Source organism: Anoplopoma fimbria, chromosome 5 (genome assembly GCF_027596085.1).
Source record: "Anoplopoma fimbria isolate UVic2021 breed Golden Eagle Sablefish chromosome 5, Afim_UVic_2022, whole genome shotgun sequence".
NCBI lineage: Eukaryota > Metazoa > Chordata > Actinopteri > Perciformes > Anoplopomatidae > Anoplopoma > Anoplopoma fimbria.
In genome coordinates, this window is record NC_072453.1 from 11,498,267 (window position 1) to 11,516,989 (window position 18,723).

At 39.5% G+C, this 18,723-nt stretch overlaps 3 protein-coding genes across 3 annotated transcripts in view; 2 read left to right on the plus strand and 1 right to left on the minus strand.

The window, feature by feature from the left end:
* Nucleotides 1-1,085: 1,085 nt before the first annotated feature.
* Nucleotides 1,086-4,694, minus strand: LOC129091807 (uncharacterized). The gene is made up of 8 exons (XM_054599501.1): nt 4,647-4,694; nt 4,247-4,334; nt 3,510-3,669; nt 3,276-3,365; nt 2,622-2,729; nt 2,375-2,533; nt 1,363-1,454; nt 1,086-1,162 (listed from the first exon to the last, which is right to left on the minus strand). Exons 1-8 carry the CDS (start codon nt 4,692-4,694, stop codon nt 1,086-1,088), a joined length of 822 nt encoding a protein of 273 aa, XP_054455476.1.
* A 2,213-nt stretch (nt 4,695-6,907) lies between these two features.
* Nucleotides 6,908-18,522, plus strand: LOC129091501 (uncharacterized protein DDB_G0271670-like). The gene is made up of 5 exons (XM_054599157.1): nt 6,908-6,945; nt 9,683-9,810; nt 11,056-11,295; nt 13,525-13,733; nt 18,236-18,522. Exons 2-5 carry the CDS (start codon nt 9,695-9,697, stop codon nt 18,373-18,375), a joined length of 705 nt encoding a protein of 234 aa, XP_054455132.1. The 5' UTR covers nt 6,908-6,945; nt 9,683-9,694; the 3' UTR covers nt 18,376-18,522.
* Nucleotides 18,412-18,723, plus strand: part of ankfn1 (ankyrin repeat and fibronectin type III domain containing 1) — a 62,507-nt gene continuing 62,195 nt past the window's right edge. The window contains exon 1 of the mRNA XM_054599502.1: nt 18,412-18,488. The gene's annotated coding sequence lies outside the window, so the exon portion shown is untranslated. The remainder of the gene's footprint in view (nt 18,489-18,723) is intronic.

Below are 18,723 nucleotides of genomic sequence, written 5' to 3' on the forward strand. Positions count from 1 at the left end.
TTACATTTGACATAAACCAACCTGAAACCACTCTGACATCCAGTGGTGCAGGAAAGAACTACAAGTATGTGAAATTCTCAAATCTGAGTCATAAAAATTCAAACTTTAGTTGCCAGTTTTCAGTTTAAGCTTCAAAAATTATTCTTGACCTTAGAAACAGAAGAAAAACACAAACAGTTCAGATTGTCCTTGAACTCTCAACCTTCTGACTGAAAAGCTATTTCTCACCATGCTGAGCTACATGGACTAAATAATAAATTAAATAATATTTAAAGACACTTAAAATCTGTTTTACTCTGAACAGAATTTGTTGTGAGACGTGGGATGATCCCCTCCTGAGATACGCCACACCACTGAGTGTTTATGATGGATGTGTGTGATTTCTCACGTCAATTTTAACTAATTTTAGCTAATTTCTGAATTTCCACCAATCACTGAACAGAGAACGGGTAAGTCAATATGAGCCCAGGTGGTCCAGCTCACTAGCTTAGTAAGCTAGCTAGCTGGACTGGCATTTTGGCTGTTTTCTTTTTTTTTAAATCACTTAATATTTCCAAGCTGTTCATGTGACTCTGCAGGTGAAAGAGGAGCTGGTCATGTGACCTTGCCCTACATATTATTTATTATACAGTAAACTGGCCTCTTTTAATGGATCGCCAGCAGGCTTTTGGTACATATTAAGCACTTAAATGAAAAGAAAATACAACTTTCACCATATTAACAAATAGATTTTGTGTGTAAAAACCTTTAATATGAACAAAATAATCTTACAGTATAACTACACTTTAGTTTGTACCTTAAAGGACCTGAGTTTTTACAACTAAGATGGAAATGAAAAGATAATTAATGGAAAAATGAATGAATGGATGTATATATGAGGGTTTTTAAATGTCCAAATCTCCAGAGTTTAAGGGACTTTTAAACATCTTCAAACACTTTAATTTCTTGTGTCTTCTATTTTGAACTTTGAGTTTTTTTTTAATGAATTAACTGAATAGCATTACAGTTTTTAAGGAAAAACAATCCACTGACTCTTTTTTGATAAAAAAAAAAAAAGCAGGAGTTGCTGTCAGAGTTTTTCTTCTTCACAGCCTCCTGAAGCCCTTCAGGATTCTACAGACGGTGTGAAGCATTTCGTAGACCTCATCCTCCTTTTTAGCTCCTGAAATTCAACACAATGCTTATTTATTTTACAATTCTTTTTCACAGTTAAGTTGACAAGACTCTAAAGATCCAGGGATTTAAAAAAATAGTTGTCAAGTCAGGGAAGAGCATAAGAGATTGATTTTATAATCAGACCAGAGGTGATTCTGATGGTTGTTCATAATCAATCATGTGTGGAAAAAAACACGGATTAGTTACCGCTCAGAAACATTTTTCCAGATGAGAAGATGGTGATGGAGATACCAGGAAAACTGTTGTAGAAGAGTCCAGGAAACAGCTCCGGTTCATAACTGAGGAGAGTTAAACACAAAATATTAACATTAACATGAGAATACACATGTGCTGCATGGGAATACACATGTACTGCATGAGAATACACATGCACTGCATGGGAATACACATGTACTGTATGAGAATTAACTTTCAGTATGAAATATTCACCAATGTGATGCCATTTGTGTCTCTGTCTGTTATTTTCAACCTGTATGTTTTACACATAGTGTTTTTTGGTATCAGTTTTTCCCTAAGACAGTTCATTCTTCCTGGTTCTTTCTAATATTCAGGTTTTGGGTGAAGGTATGAGGTATTTTTAAGTTAAAAGGCTCAAGTCCAAGTGAAGTTATAAATCGTTGATGTGAAGTCGAGACTAAAGTCATCTAATATGGATACTAGAGTCTTCACCTCTGAGAAATAAAAACGTAAAAGGGAGATCTTGTGGTTTGGAGTCCCAAGTCATGACTGACAAGTCCAGCGTCAAAAGTCCTGAGTCAAGTCGTAAACTAGTCATAGTGAACTCTTCACCAAATGTAAAGGTATCACGTATTTACAAGTCAAAATCCTCAAGTCCAAGTGAAGTCACAAGTCAGTTGTGTTAAAGTCCAGGTCGAGTTGCAAGTCTTTCTTCATTTGGTCAAGTTAAGTCTGAAGTTATCAAATTTGTGAATCAAGTCATGTGACTCGAGTCCTCACCTGAAATGTAAAAGGGAGATCTTCTAGTTTTAGTAGTTAGTGATGGAGATAAAGTTTCTGTCCTCTTAGTGTTTGAGTTCTGGATGGGTAACTAGCTTGAAGTATCTGGTCTTCAGCCCTCCATCCAGTCTTTGAAGCTAATTATCAGTTTAATGCACTAAAACCCTTTCAGAGGAATCGTCAATAGGTTCTTTCAGATGGAAGCTTGAGGTTCTGGTAACCACAGCCGGTGTTTCCTGACCTGCAGGGCTGATGGTAAGCCAGCTGTTCCAGTCTGACCGGGAAGGTCTTGCAGTTGGCCACGATGTTCCGGATCTTGAAGTCCAGGAAGCGGACGGGGAAGCCCAGATTTTGAACGATGCGGCAGTACTTCCTGGCCGACAGCCGCGACTGCTCCTCACTGAGGAGAAAGAGAGAGAGAGGGCGGCCGATGAACCTCTAACACCTGCAGATCCACAGTTATTGATTATGAGTCCAGACAGACTGACCTCTTGGCTCCTGAACACACGATGAACCCAGATCTGTAGAACAGCGCTGTGGTTGGCGGCCGACGGATCCTCATGATGAGCGCCTTGAAAACCTGGAACACAACAGGTTGTTTTATTAAATGGTTACACATATATATATATAAAGTCTACATATTTTTAATAATTTACAAACCTCCTAATTAAACCGCATCAAAAACAGCTAAAAACTTGATATCTGCATTGTTAATAACATTTGATCGCCTCGTTGTGATCCAAAGGCCATCAGCTGTTTTGCCCGACTCCTTTTGCACAGAGGGCGACTTATGAGAAGATAACTGTGGCCAAGCCAACAACCAGTTCTATCTTTGATGACAGGTTAAAAATACAAGTATTAGCGTAGCGATCTACTGATGGAATAAACAGAACTATTAGGCGTGCATGGTGTTCATGTTTGCATCTGTTAAACTGAAGCTTTAGGCCCTTTCTGCTAGCACGGCTAAAATATCAGGAGATGCTGTGAATAATAATATTTGATTTAATCCCCTGATGGTTTGGATCTCATGAAGCAGAGTCCAGGTCTTGGTCTGGGTCCTGGTCTGGGTCCTGGTCCTGTTCTTGGTCTTGGTCTGGGTCCTGGTCTGGGTCCTGATCTGGGTCCTGGTCTCGGGTGTCTGTACCTCTGGTTTGTACTCTACGTTCCAGGTTCTGCGAGCTATAAAGAGCAGGTCCAGATAGCAGCCCAGCTTCACCGTGGAGATGACGTTCCTGCACACAAACATACAATTACTAAACGTAGGCTTCTCCAACAGGACATGAATGCAGCACCACACTTAGGACAACAAGAGGAAGGTCGTGTGATGTGATCAAAAGCTCCAGAGCAGCTATTAAATTAACCTCGTGGTGACTCACTTTATCTGGGGGTGGAATACTGGTTGATGTGTCTCAGGGGTCACCGGGGTCACGGGACGAACCGCCGGGGACAAGACATCTGGGAGCTCAGCCGCTGCTGTGGGATTCTGGGAGCTGTAGTCCAGACTGGTGCTGCTGTCACAGGACTCTGTTCTGCTCTCTGTAGTTTGGTGTGTTGGAGGGTTACAACCTTATTCACTCATGATTACATCATACTTGACAAACTATACTATGACTTCTTATTGATAAACTGTATTTTGACTTTTTTATGACTTTTTTTGACATACTTTACTAAAAAAAATGTAGGTACTAAATAATTACTTTTTTTTATTATTTTCAACATACTAATCAATTAGTTTTTTGTCTTTTTTGTGTTCTACTACTTTTTTTGATTACTTGTTTCAACATACATTTTTTTACATACTATACTACGACTTTTTTATTATTATTTTTAAATACTACACTTTGTCTTTTGATACACTTCGCTATTACTTTTTATAACTTTTTCAACATACCAAACAATTACTTTTTTGTATTTTTTTTTAACATACTTTACTGTTTTTGGGGACTTTTTTGAGATGCTAAACTTTGAATTTTAGACATACTTTACCATGACTTCTTATTTTTTGCTTTTTCAACAAACTATACTCAGACTTTTTTAGGACTTTTTTTAGACATACTAAAAAAATGCCACCACATTTGCCTTCAGCTAAGAAACAGCCGAGTTGTTGTTGTACCAGTGTCGTCCTTAAAGAGTGTCAGGAGCTCATCAGGCAGTGAGCTAAGATCTCCGCTCAACTCCTCCGTCTCCATCTTTGAGGAGTCCTGCAGCGAGAGACGACTGAGTGAGTCACATAATCTAGACATCTGAGCTTCAGGGGAAGCTCTGTTGGTATTCTACTTAAAGTCAACAAATCACATGAAAGAATGCTAAATAACAGTAATTTGATCCTACTGACAAGTATTCTCTGTGTTTCCAAACAGCAACAAATGTGGATTAATCCGCCACAGAAAATAGTCCCCAACAAATTTCCTCCTGTTTGTTTGATAAAAACTTCTAAGAGGTTAAAATGAAACTATTACTGAGGTCGTTCTTTAAAGACGTACAGCTTCAGGTTTGGTTCTGTTTTTACTCACATAATCAATGAATTTATCAAAGTACCGCTCCAGCGCTGACTCGTCCATGACAGCAGGATATTCCACAAGTTCACAGACAGATATCACTGTAAATAAACTAATATATAACTCAAATTATTATATATGTATTTATATATAAGCTGTCTCTCTGTCACAGTGCATTCACATACATGTTTACATTCAAACAGATCAGGATAACTCTGTCACCAGGAGACAAAGATGGACTTCAGCTTGTTTCTTTTTGAAAACGTTTAGCAGAAGAAGAACGAAATGATGCTCATCAAACTAAATGTTATCACACTTATTTTGTCTTATAAAAAAAAAGGCTGTCCTCTTTTTAATATTTAACGTCTTGTATTCGCGCTCATGTCTCAGTGAACTTCAGATGAGAAAAAAAACAAATATTACTGAAACAATTTACCGTTTGTGCATCAACAAGTTTTACACATTCTCTGTATTTTAAATAAGACGTTAAAAAAGTACCAGATCAACAAATACATTTGTGAATATAACAGTAATCACATTATTATCTCATTTTAATGTAATTGATTTATCCAGTAAAATAAGATTAAAAGCAGGATGCAAGGTGATTTTTTTAGGTTTTGAATTATTTTAATGCAGGTTGACAGGGTTTTAAACAATCAAAGATCAAAGTCAAGTCAATTTGCTGACGTTGGACTTAAATTTACAGTTTAAGACACAACTCACTTTTATATGTCAAAACATCTCTTAATAAACTTGAAACAGTCTGTTTGAGTTTTGTTTTTTCAATAAATCTGGGTTATTTTCATCCACTGAGAAACATGAGATGATGATAATAAATTAATATTTTTGTGATGAAGCGTTTTCCTCTTTAGCTTAAGAAGAAAGAAGATTTTGTCATCACATGAAGTAACTTTTCATCCTTTAGTTCATCACAAACATTCAACACATAAATAATGATTAATGACATTTCCCTCTGAGATGAAGTAGAAATAGAAGTAGGATAATAGAGTTGAACTCATACGTTTGGGTCATGTGACACATTCAGATCCTCTCAGTCTGATTATTTCTGTTTAGATGAAGTTAATTACAGAAACAGCTTCTGAACATAAACAGCCTCCTTCCTGTCTGCAGTTATCTAACGCTGCTCTCTGCGTCAACATCAGACCCCCAACTAAAAAACATCAAGGAATCTTTATTTCATCATCCAGTACAGAGGGACCCCCCCACACACACACACACACACAAAAACTAAAACACATTTTCATAAAGTCATAAAAAAGTTTAGAACCGTTTACATGTTCTGATATTTTACTGATATTTTCTACTTTTCTTTCATCACATTTCAAATGTTTTCCTTCTTTCTTCATCTTTCCTTCTTTTACTCCTTTTCCATTTTCCTTCCTTCATTGTTTTCTTTCCCAACATCTTCCTTCCTTCCTTCTTTAATTCACTTCCCACTTTTCTTTTCTTTCCTTTCCCTCCAGTTTCATTTCATTTAATTTCCTTTCCTTTTCTTTTATTTCCTGTCATTTCCTTTCCCTTCCATCTACTTTCCCTTCATTTCCTTTTCTTTCTTTCTTTTGATTTTCTTTTATTTTCTTTCCTTCTACTTTCCTTTAATTTCCTTTCCTTTCATGCTATTTAACTTATTTTCCTTCACCTTTTCTTTCCTTTCCTTCAACTTTCCCTTAATTTCCTTCATTTCCTTTCTTTTTCCTTTTACTTTCCCTTTCATTCCATTGAATTTCCTTTCCTTTCCTTTCCTTAATTTCCTTTTGTTTCCTTTCCTTTCATTCCATTTAACTTTCTTTCCTTCACCTTCTTTCCTTTCTTCCACTTTTCTTCCACTTTCCCTTCCTGTCCTGTCATTTCACTTCCTTTAAGTTAACCCCCAGTGAAAGCTTGAGATATAAATCTTTCTTCCCCCTGTGTTTCCCCAGTGTTCCCCCTCCTCTAGTACATTTGGTTCATACTGGGGGACTGGCAGTGCTCTGGTTGTGGACCTTCCCCAGTGCCTGTCCCAGTTAATTGACTGGTGCTGAGTGGGAGTGGGAACAGTATTGAGGCTCGGCCGCTCCCAGATGTGGGACTGGGCGTCCGTGCGGTGAGTCCACCGCAGTGAAACGTGAGCCCGATCCGGACTGCCTCGCTGTATTTTGGGATGTTTTACGTCGGGCAGGACAAAGACACGTTACCAGGCTGGAGCCCAGCGTGAGCAGATGTTTCTGCTCTGCGAGAACAAGACGAAGAAGAAGAAGAAAAAGAAGAAGAAGAAGCGACTTTATTTCTGCAGAAGAAGAAGGACTCAGAGACGGTAAACTGCTTGTTACTGGTTTTACTGGTGTTACTGGTGTTTCCACTTTTAATGACTGACCAGCCAAAACATTAGACACGTGTGGTGGCACATTTACACCTCCTCTCCTCTGACTGCTCTGACGCTTTGGTTCATTAGTTCAGTCAATTAGTAGTTCCTTCAAATTACAAATAAACGATTTAAATCTCGGTCATTATGGTCCCTGAACGCCTCACGCGCAGTCAAACAGCCGGTCCAGTTAAATGCCTGCAGCAGGAGTAACGTTACTTTAACTAAGACAACGGCAACACTTTGTCAACCAACTAACGTTAACAATGTCAGGAGCAAACAATACCAACAAACAAGCTATTTAAACAGCTACTTTCCCGACTAAAACACAAGCAAGTCTTATTTAAAAGCCAAAAGATACTATCATCCCTGAACGCCTCACACTCAGTTAGACAGCCGTTCTGAATGACGTCACTTTTACGTAACGCCAGTTGACGTTACTTTTACGTAACGGTAGTTGACGTTACTTTTACGTAACGGTAGTTGACGTTGCCAGCTAAGTTTGCTGACCAACTAACAATGTTAGGAGCAAGTTACCAACTACCGACAAGCTCATTTTTACCAGTTAATTAACCAACAAGTTACCAACTACCGACAAGCTCATTTTTACCAGTTAATTAACCAACAAGTTACCAACTACCGACAAGCTCATTTTTACCAGTTAATTAACCAACAAGTTACCAACTACTGACAAGCTCATTTTTACCAGTTAATTAACCAACAAGCCAATGTTAGTCAAAAGTTAAAAAACACCTCACACACAGTTTAAATGCAGTTTAAGTGACTTGTAGTAATTTAACGGTTATCTAACCAGACTAACTAAACCAACAAGATCATGACAAATTTACCTTACCAACTGACAACTAAGCTAATCTTACCAGCTAAGTAGAAACCAACTAACAGACAAGCTAATGTCGCCATTATGCTAACCAACTAGCTAAATATGACCTGGACTGAGCTAACCAACTAACAAGCTAATGTCGCCATTATGCTAACCAACTAGCTAATTATATGACCTGGACTGAGCTAACCAACTAACAAGCTAATGTCACCATTATGCTAACCAACTAGCTAATTATATTACCTGGACTGAGCTAACCAACTAACAAGCTAATGTCGCCATTATGCTAACCAACTAGCTAATTACATGACCTGGACTGAGCTAACCAACTAACAAGCTAATGTTACCAGCTACCTAAACACTTAACAATGTTATAAACTAGTAAATCAACTACTTACTACCAATTGTACAAGCTCACCAAATAACTAACTAAGAAGTTAACTATCTTAATTTGCAAACCAACTGACAAAAGAGCTAAAGAGTCTTGTTAGCTAGCAACTATCTAACAAACAAGCTAATGTCACCTACAAGCTAATCAACTTACAAAAAAGATATATTTCTAGCTAGCTAATAACTAACTTTTAAGCCAATGTTACTTGCAAGTTACCCAACAAGGTAATCCTACTAGGCAGGTACAAACTAACAAACAAGCTAATGTCACCATTATGCTAACCACCTAGCTAATTCTATCACCGGGACTGAGCTAACCAACTAACAAGCTAATGTCACCATTATGCTAACCAACTAGCTAATTATATTACCTGGACTGAGCTAACCAACTAACAAGCTAATGTCGCCATTATGCTAACCAACTAGCTAATTATATGACCTGGACTGAGCTAACCAACTAACAAGCTAATGTCGCCATTATGCTAACCAACTAGCTAATTATATTACCTGGACTGAGCTAACCAACTAACAAGCTAATGTCGCCATTATGCTAACCAACTAGCTAATTATATGACCTGGACTGAGCTAACCAACTAACAAGCTAATGTCACCATTATGCTAACCAACTAGCTAATTATATGACCTGGACTGAGCTAACCAACTAACAAGCTAATGTCGCCATTATGCTAACCAACTAGCTAATTCTATGACCTGGACTGAGCTAACCAACTACCAGCTACCTAAACACTTAACAATGTTATAAACTAGTAAATCAACTACTTACTACCAATTGTACAAGCTCACCAAATAACTAACTACCGGTAACTAAGAAGTTAACTATCTTAATTTGCAAACCAACTGACAAAAGAGCTAAAGAGTCTTGTTAGCTAGCAACTATCTAACAAACAAGCTAATGTCACCTACAAGCTAATCAACTTACAAAAAAGATATATTTCTAGCTAGCTAATAACTAGCTTTTAAGCTAATCATATATAATAAACAAGCTAATCCTACCAGCTAACTAGGAACAAATTGATAAGCTAATGATTCTGTCAAGCTAAGCTATTTAGCTAACTAACTAACCAACAACTAACAAGTTAATGTTACCGTCTATAATATTTAACAAACTGAGGTTACGTCCTAACAATCAACTGATAGTTAGCTAGCTACCTAACAGGCGAGTGTTTCCAGCTAGTAATAAGTTAACTAACCCATTGTTAACACAAGTAAGCTACTGGCTAACTATCAGTGAGATTCGCTACATGCTAACTGCAAACGTGTAAGACATTTCATCTGGACTCCTCCTAAAGCTGCAGAAGTCCTTACTGAACAGCTCGATAATTAATTAATTCAGCTAAATTACATTATTTGCCGCCTTCCTCATGTTTTGTGTTTCCACCTGTAGCTGTTAAATCCAGAACATTTGTGTTCAGCCCGTTATTCTCTGATCTCTCACAGATATGGCTGAAGATGTCCGTGGACTCTGATAACTCCTTTGTTTTGCTTTCATCGCGAGACTCCAGGACTTCCTGCGTCTTCCAAAGCGAAGACGAGAAGGATGACATCCCAGGAGTGGGAGAGGAGAGGTAACTTGACTTTGAGTTGATTTAAGTTAACCAAGTGTGCCGAATTTCCTCCTGGTCTCTGTTGGCAGAAGCCAAAAACTGAATACAAAATGTAAAAATAGTTTTCAAATATCAGCTTTTTATGGCTTGTTTAGTTTAGTTTAGTTTAGTTTAGTTTAGTTTAGTTTATTTGCACAATTGAAACATAACAAATAACATTGATAAATGATATTACAGTGCGGGAAGAGGCAGAAAGCCCACTAGGCTTATTTGAAGCCTCCACCTATATAATATTTTTTAAAAATCACAATACTATAACGAATACAAAAAGAAAATACATATGGTATGAAATATTATATAATATATTGTGTAGCTTAGCTGCTTTTTTCTAGCGTTTTTTTTTGTATTTATATTTTTTGTCATATGTCAGGCCCCCTGTTACTTTAAAGACCTTGACAATTCATTTTTTATTTAATCAGCTTCTTTTCATAAGCAACTGGATTCTACGTTGGCAGTATTTTCTACCACTTATAATACAGTTTTGATTATTTCAGAAGAGATTACTACATTTCTTTTTAAAGTTTATTGCTTTTTAAATTGATGCATTGAACTTGTTAGCAAATTTAGCATATTTCCACATCAATCAGTTACAGAGCACCGTGATGATTCATTAGGAGTCTTTTTGTTTTTGTGTTACCTAATGAATGTACGTCAAGTATTCTCTGTTTTTGGTCTCCACCTCCAAATCCTGAGAGAAATATCTGTCTCTTTAGCTGATAAATGCTCCACTTTGTTCAACTGACTATAAATTAGTCTCTGTTCTGTTTGCTACTGAGCAGGTAGTGAACCGTGGCTTTTTACAGCTTTTACTCTGAAAACAACGCTATGAGAGCAGTGAGAACCAAAGCAAGTTAACAATGAGCTGAAACTCACTATGAAGCTTTGTAAAGCTAAGTGGAGATGCAGATTCTGCTGGTTGTTCTCAGTCAAGGAGTTTTAACGACCTCTGACCTTTGAGAGGAGCCTCAGGACTTAAAGGTCAAGGCCGAAAACTGAAAGTGATGGAACTTAAACTATTTATTGCTCCTCCACCCTGAAACAGCCTCCCATAAAATGCAAAATGAGTGCACATCTTTAGAAAGAGCCTGTTTTAAATATATTATCTCTTTTATTTCCACTTTACCTTTTCTCATTTCTGTTTGTAATTGTTTTAAAAAGTGCTATTTAAAATAAAGTCAGTTGATTTTTGTGTCTCTCCTGCTGCAGTGTTCTGGAGATGCTGAGCTACTCCAAGTTCTCTAACCTGGAGACATGGCTATGCATGCCGTCCTCGCTGCTACTGCCCAGGGCCCCGGACTCCACCCGCACCTCCTCCTCCTCGTCCTCCTCCTCACATGCATCCAACCACTCCTCACATTCCCAGCCGTCCTCCTCCTCTTCGTCACCGGCCTCCAACTGCCGTCGCTCCTCCTGCAGCGATCTAGGAGAGACGGACACACCACTCAGGTCGGTTCAGAGGTGTTTCTGCTTGTTTAATGAAGTTCGGACAATATTTAGCTTTACTGCAGATTATTTTCTAGTGATTATGAGAGACTTTTATCATGATAAAAGACTGATTAATCAAGATGATTTATGCAATTTTGAGAACATCTGCATGGACAAAAATCTGTGCTCACAAGGCCGATTAACAAAAAATGTCTGCAGACAGGCAGCTACTAAACTTACACAGTTTAGTAGTTTAGTTAGTTTGCAATAGGCTGTAATGTAGTGTTTACCAAAACTACTACTTTTTTATTCATAAGTTAAGTCTTTTAATGTGAAATCTTTATGATTACCTGTAGACATTTAGTTGGTACATTTTTAAATTAAAAATAATGTATTTTTATGCAAACACAGTCAATGCAGACAATAACAGTGTTAAATAAATGTTAATAATACATGTATTTGCAGACATTTTGTTAAATTGATCAAATTCTAAAGTAAAAGCCAAATCATGATATGTTTCCTGCTTGATAGACTCCATTCATGGTGTTTTACACAATATTTATCACATGTAGAAGTAGTTGTGTTAAGAATAAAACAGAGTCTCTTGAAGAGACAATCAATATTTGGCAAAGCGTGTTTATGAATCCTAATCTGTCTGCTGTGGTAATCGAACAGTAAATCTCGCCTCCAATCTCATCAGTTCCTCCAGAAGACCTCAACCTTTAAAAACACATCATGAACATATAGTTTCATTTCTCTTAAAATACTCTTTTTCCTGAAACAGCTGCTCAATGTATTTTGTGTTGTTTAAGACACAGTAGAACGCTTGTTTGAATGTTTTTTGCAGACTGGAACGACATCAGAAGTTAAAAGTTCTGATGTCTCCTTTTAGATGGTGTTTAAGTAGAGAGACTCGGCTGCAGCAGCTCCCTAACATAAAGGAATCCCCTCCTCCTCCTCCTCCTCCTCCTCCTCCTCCTCCTCCTCCTCCTCCTGCCAGTAGAAACATTGTTCCTGGGTTGTTGTAGCTCATAAAGTATTTGTCTGGCTCCATGGTGATGGAAGTTATGTAGAGAGAGATAAGCCAAGAGCTGCAGGGGAAACGTCCTGCTAGTACAAAGGAAGTGTGGTCATTATGAGAGAGAGGACTCTTTAAGAAGAGGTTTACTGGATCTATCTGGACTCTTAAAAGGGAAAAGGGAAGTTTAGAAGACGTGTTTCCCCTCACGAAGGCTCTGCATCAACCAGCAGATCAAACTAAAATGACAACAGTGTACACATAAAAAGTAAACCCAACACTAGTCTACCGCTCAAAGGATCAGCTGAGGGTTTCCTTTCATTTGACACAAAGGCCTCCAGACCGATTAACTGAGATATCTGAAGCACTTGACTGTTGATACCCACCCACACACACGCACACACACACACACACACACACACACACACACACACACACACACACACACACACACACACACATACACATACACATACACACACACACACACACACACACAGTGAGGTTAGGTAACACCCCTGTTGGTCTCTGAACACCTGAGCAGACCTCGTCCTTCATCAGTGGACCTCCTCTTCAGTCCTGTGTGATTCTGTTTCCTGTTCGGACCCTCTAAACCTTTTATTCCTACTTTTAAAAAGTAAACCATAAACTAATTTGCTGCGAAGACACGTCAGGATGAAAACCTGAAGAAGTGAAGCAGGTCGGTCTCAGATGTGGACTTGGACTCAGCTGCTGGACTTGGTCTTGAGGAGGAAGAGGAGGGTCAGGGGGTCATGGAGGAGCTGCAGCTACGTGGTCTCAAAGGAGAGGTATCAGGACAACTGGACGTTAACGTGTTCACTTCCTGTTGGACTGTTGATGCTCAGTGTCGGGTTCACTACTGAATTAATCAGCTCAGAACATAGAAGCTGACGCGGTCCGTTTAATATCCATCCAGCAGCTTTTCATCGTGTCACATGGTCTTCATCAGCTGATGAGCACTTTAATGTCTCTGAGGTCAAAGTTATAGGAGCAGAGTCTACTTCTGTGAGATACTGGTTGTTAATCTTAATCTCCATAAATTACCATGTGATCATCAGAGGCAAAAAAAGAAAACCTGATCAGGGATCTAAAAGTTATATTTATATTCTCGTCTTTTGTTCTCACCAGTTCCTCTCCTGTGATGAACTCACCTGGTCGACTGTTACGTGTTTTAAAACTGATAACTGTTCTCTGCTCTTTGATCTCTGCAGGTCGTCAGAGAGCGACTCCACCTTCCTCACCCCCGCTCTGGAGAAGGAGATGCCGTTTCTGGCCACGTCGCTCCTCCCCATCCTCTCCTCCACCCCCGCCGAAGCAGGAGCCTCCACCTCCTCCCTCGCCGCCGGCGGTGGTGTCAGCGTCAGGAAGCGGCGGCGGCGGCTCGCTGCCAGTCCTGGAGGACTCCACTGGAACTCTGCAGGTAAGAACAGAAACAAAGGACCAATGACAAACCAGCTCCACACAACACATCACCTGATGTTTATCATGGGGTGGATGGAATATCAGAAACACACTGTGCAGTTCAACAACCACATCAGAGTAGGAAAACAGAAAGCCATGACCTTCGTGAAGAAACATTAGTGGCAACAAGCAGCTCTTTAAGAGGATGTTTAATGACGAAGAGGAGTTTCTGCAGCATTCTCCATCAATACTGGACCAGTTTAATATGACTCATTAAAGAGTCCTCTTTGTGTTTTCCTTTAGGTCACATGTTCAGTGTTTGTCTCTCTGGGTCCATATGTAGAATCACCTGTAACCTGCTGGTGTTCTACTCCTCTATCAGATTTTCTTGACTTTAAGATTCAAGAGATTTATTTGCCATCTGCACCGTGAAAAGTACATTGGATTATTTGAGGAATGCTCAAAGGAAAAACATGAAAAAAACCGTGTTAATTATTTGTATTTTTCCTCACAAAATAATGAATAAGAACCAAAAAGAGAATCTATAGGAGTACTAGTATCACTGGTGGACGTGTCCTCGTCCTCTCTGACCGGTGGCTTGTTTATTCTGTCCTGGGGTTTCTGCTTCCTGTCCTTTAGCTCCACCCTTCTGGAGAATGTTAATGAGCTTCCTGTTGATCTGATCACAGTCAGGCTCCTCGTCTTTAGATCAGAAACCTCTCGTCCTCGTTAAAACAGATCCGTGTCCATTTGGGGCGACTCGTCACAGACCATATGTGTCCATGAGCTGTGGTCGTTTATGATCACTGAGTGAATTTAAATAACTTTTGATTCCTGAAGAGGTAGAAAAATCCTGTAATTTAGTGGAAAAAAGCCAGAATAATCATCATTCTATGGATCATAAATATGTATTTCCCTTCTCTCCTGTTCTTTTAACCCCCTGAACCCCAGAAAACGCCCGTTTATCACAGCCAGAAGCTTAAAAATATAATTATCCTCAGAATGTCATCTGTCGGACAGTCCTTGAACATGTTTGACGAACGCTGACGAAAAAGCAGCCAAATCGAAGCTTTAATTGTGATATTTCATCAAAAACATTTTATTCTACATGTCTCATTTAAAATCTAGCCCTGAATAAAACGTTTGCTTAGAAAATGATTTGTAATCAAAACAAAAAGATATTTCTCTAACACAGACTGTCTTTTAATTTCATCATATTCAACACCTTGACCGTCATCTCCCATGGAGTCCTCGGGGTTATTTCATTCATTTCATACCAGATTACAGGTTTTCAGTGTGACTTTGTGCTCTTTTCTGAAAATCCTCCTGCGGAATGTGGAGAGTCTGTTCGATGTGAATTTAGGATTTTCCCAGCTTCCCGTCTGTCAGTAAATCACGTGGAGAGAAGATCCATCTACTGTTTGATTTGTCTCTCTGGTTTCTTCCTCTTGTCATCTGCATTATTTGTTATTTTTCTCCTCGTGGTGTTTTAAAGCCTCTCTGAGGAATCTGTGCTCTCTTACAGTTTGTCTTCTCAACAGTTTTATTCTCTCCGTGCAGTTAGTCGTCCCTGTTTTTAATAGACTTCCAGCTGATTGAGAGTTGAAGCTCACACACGTTTGTTTTACTGTTATTTAAAAAATAAAGATAATGCAGCTTTCCTTGGGTTCGGCTGCCTGCAGATGATTTAAACATCCCGAATACCAAACATACTGTCAGCTCAACTTCCCGTGACAGAAATACGACCTCAGAGCTTTCAGATCTCTGAGCTGCGTCACACTGCGACCTTTGACCTCATCTTCTGAGTCCACATGTTGTCTAAAGCAAAGAGGGAGCGTCTGCTGTGAGTGTGTTTGTCAAACCAGATTTTAATCTGTCAAAATGAAATACACTGATGCCGACAATAAGCTGTGAAATGGATCTGAAGCTCGTCTACTTTGACTTTACAGGACGTCCAGTCCTCTTAATGTATTTCTATGTTCATTCATGGAGTCAGACATTTTGGAAGAGTTGGAGCTTTTCTTGAATCAGCTTCCATCAGTGTTCTTGGTCTCATCTATAGTTTGTTTGATGATGTTGGAGTCAGACATCTTCTTTATTTCATCATAGTCAGTCTGGATGTTTGTTTACTTCTGTCCACCAGAGGGAGATGTAACTCCATCTGATTTATATTAATAATTTTAATAATAATAATAATATAATAATAATAAGAAAGTTAGTCCTGACAATCTGATAAAGACGAGAACATGACTGACCTTCACCTGTCAGACTGACAGCAGGGGGAGAAGGACGAGAGGGGAGGAGATCAGACAGACTGCTGGTCTCACAACCAGAGAGAGAGATGGTCCGATCAGATCTCTCTCTCTCTCTCTCTCTCTCTCTCTCTCTCTCTCTCTCTCTCTCCGGTTGTGAGACCAGCGGTCTCTGTCTGTCTCTCTCTGGTTGTGAGACCAGCTGTCTGTCTGTCTGTCTCTCTCTCTCTCTCTCTCTCTGGTTGTGAGACCAGCTCTCTGTCTGTCTCTCTCTCTCTCTCTCTCTCTCTCTCTCTATGGTTGTGAGACCAGCGGTCTGTCTGTCTCTCTCTCTCTCTCTCTCTCTCTGGTTGTGAGACCAGCGGTCTGTCTGTCTCTCTCTCTCTCTCTCTCTCTCTCTCTCTCTCTGGTTGTGAGACCAGCGGTCTGTCTGTCTGTCTGTCTGTCTGTCTGTCTGTCTGTCTGTCTGTCTGTCTGTCTGTCTGTCTGTCTCTCTCTCTCTCTCTCTCTCTCTGGTTGTGAGACCAGCGGTCTGTCTGTCTCTCTCTCTCTCGTCCTTGTCTCCCTCCTGTCAGTCTGACAGCTGAACGTCAATCATTTCATGATTTCATGGTTTTTGCAGATTGTCAGTCAAAGTCAGGTCAGACATGATGTGAGGACGTTCAGAGACACAAAGTCCTCACATGAGGCAAAATGAAGTATCCCCACCTTCAGAGAGAGACGGGGTCATAGTTCCTCTTATGATGACAGGAAGTGACACTACACAAGGTCATATCCAGAGAGGACATTAATGAGACCTGTCGTGTCATATTCAAAATTATTTGTCTGTTCTGTAGCTGTTTGAATGTTTCTTTAGTTTAATCTGTGATGATCTCCCATTATATTTCCGTCTGTCACTGTGTTACATTACACGTTGGTCCCCGACCAATCACACTTTCACAGTATGCATGATGTCATCAGATCAAAACACATCAGACTTGTGGACGTTATGAAGCCTTGAGTTCAACAATTTGGCACTTACCGGCTTTTTTCGCAACCAGTGAACAGGAAGTGACCATATTAGGACTGAGGAGGAGTGACGTAGAGACGCCGTATACGTCTCTGGTGTTGACCTGTCAATCCGTGTGTAGCCCCGCCCTAAAGCATACCCCACACCCATGGTCTATTTGACTTTAAATGGAACATAATTTACTAAATGAACATCATGCTGTATTGAAGAAGACTTGAAACTAGAGATTGAGACCATAAACTCATGTTTACAATGTTTACTGAGGGAATAAATCAAGAGAGAAGTAGAGTCATTTTCTCATAGACTTCTATACAACCAGAGGAGTCGCCCCCTGATGGACAGTAGAGAGAATGCAGCTTTAACACATGAAGCTTTGGATTCACGTGTATGTTGAGCTCACCTTTTCAAACACTGTGTAACATTGTTTTATTCTCAATGAATAGAGGTTTAAATACAAATAAAAGCACTGACTTTGTGTTATTATTCCAAGTTTTGTAATGAGTCAGTTCCTTCAAAATAAAAGCTCAGAGTAGCTGCAGAATAAACACCTCCAGGGAGCCGAACCTCCTGCTGAAGTTTTAATGCTGCAGGTCAGCTGGACTGACACCTGATCTAACACACACACACACACACACACACACACACACACACACACACACACACACACACACACACACACACACACACACACACACACACACACACTCACACACTCACACACACTATCAGTGAATGGAAACATGAAACCAGCAGAAGAAGATGGAGGTTCTGTGTTATGACAGAAATCCCTTCAGTAGTCTGTCTATCTGACCCGCTGCTTTCATCTTTTCATCTTTATATTTATTCTGAGAGCAGACTTTGGCCTTTTCATTTATTATTTATTATTCAAAGAAGGTCCTCAAGGAAAAAAAGCAAAATGTCTGTAACTGATGATGTAGTTTAATGAATAAATGAATTTTGCAACATTCAAATATTTGTATTTGTTAAGATTTAAAGAGCACTTTGTATAAAAACACAAATGATATGGTAACACCATATTATTATAAATGTCAGTAGTTATTGTGATACAGTAAATGTTTATAAAATAATACGTAAAAGATTAATAATATTTACATACAAAAAATGATTGTGTCAAACAGAACTTATTCTTAATGTTTAGTGACTTTGTTTTCTGTACTTTTGTACCTGTACAGGTGTGTGTGTTTGTGTGTCTGTGTGGTGTTCAGTAACAGCAGGGTGTCTCTGGTTTCTCTCGTCCAGGTTTTTTGCAACGGGACTTCTGGTCACCTGATCGTTCTCCGGTGTCGGGGGGGAACACGACAGCCGGAGGAGGCGGAGCGAGGAGCCTCCCCCTCGCCGAAGGGGGCGGGCGTCGTGGGCCGGCGAACGAGGCGCCCTGAGGAAGACAGTTTCGGTTGACGACCGGCTCCTGCAGCCGGCGGTCGGAGAGACACCTCACCTGAGACTGCTGAGTCGACTGGAGAGGGGCAGGAAGAAGATCCACAACGTCCATGTGAGTTCTTCTCTACGTTTATTATCTCACCACGAGAGAAAAGGAAGCCTCTTTATTGTTTATTCTTAGCTTTTATTTTTATTGGTTGTATAAAGCAGGTGGTATTCAGTGTGTTTGATAGAAGACTGAACTAAACAAGAACATGAGAGGACTCAGGACGCTCTGCCATCTTTGTTGCATGAGTGTTAAATAATATAAAAAACCCTAAAAAACTTTCAGGGGTCAGAAGCAAAGA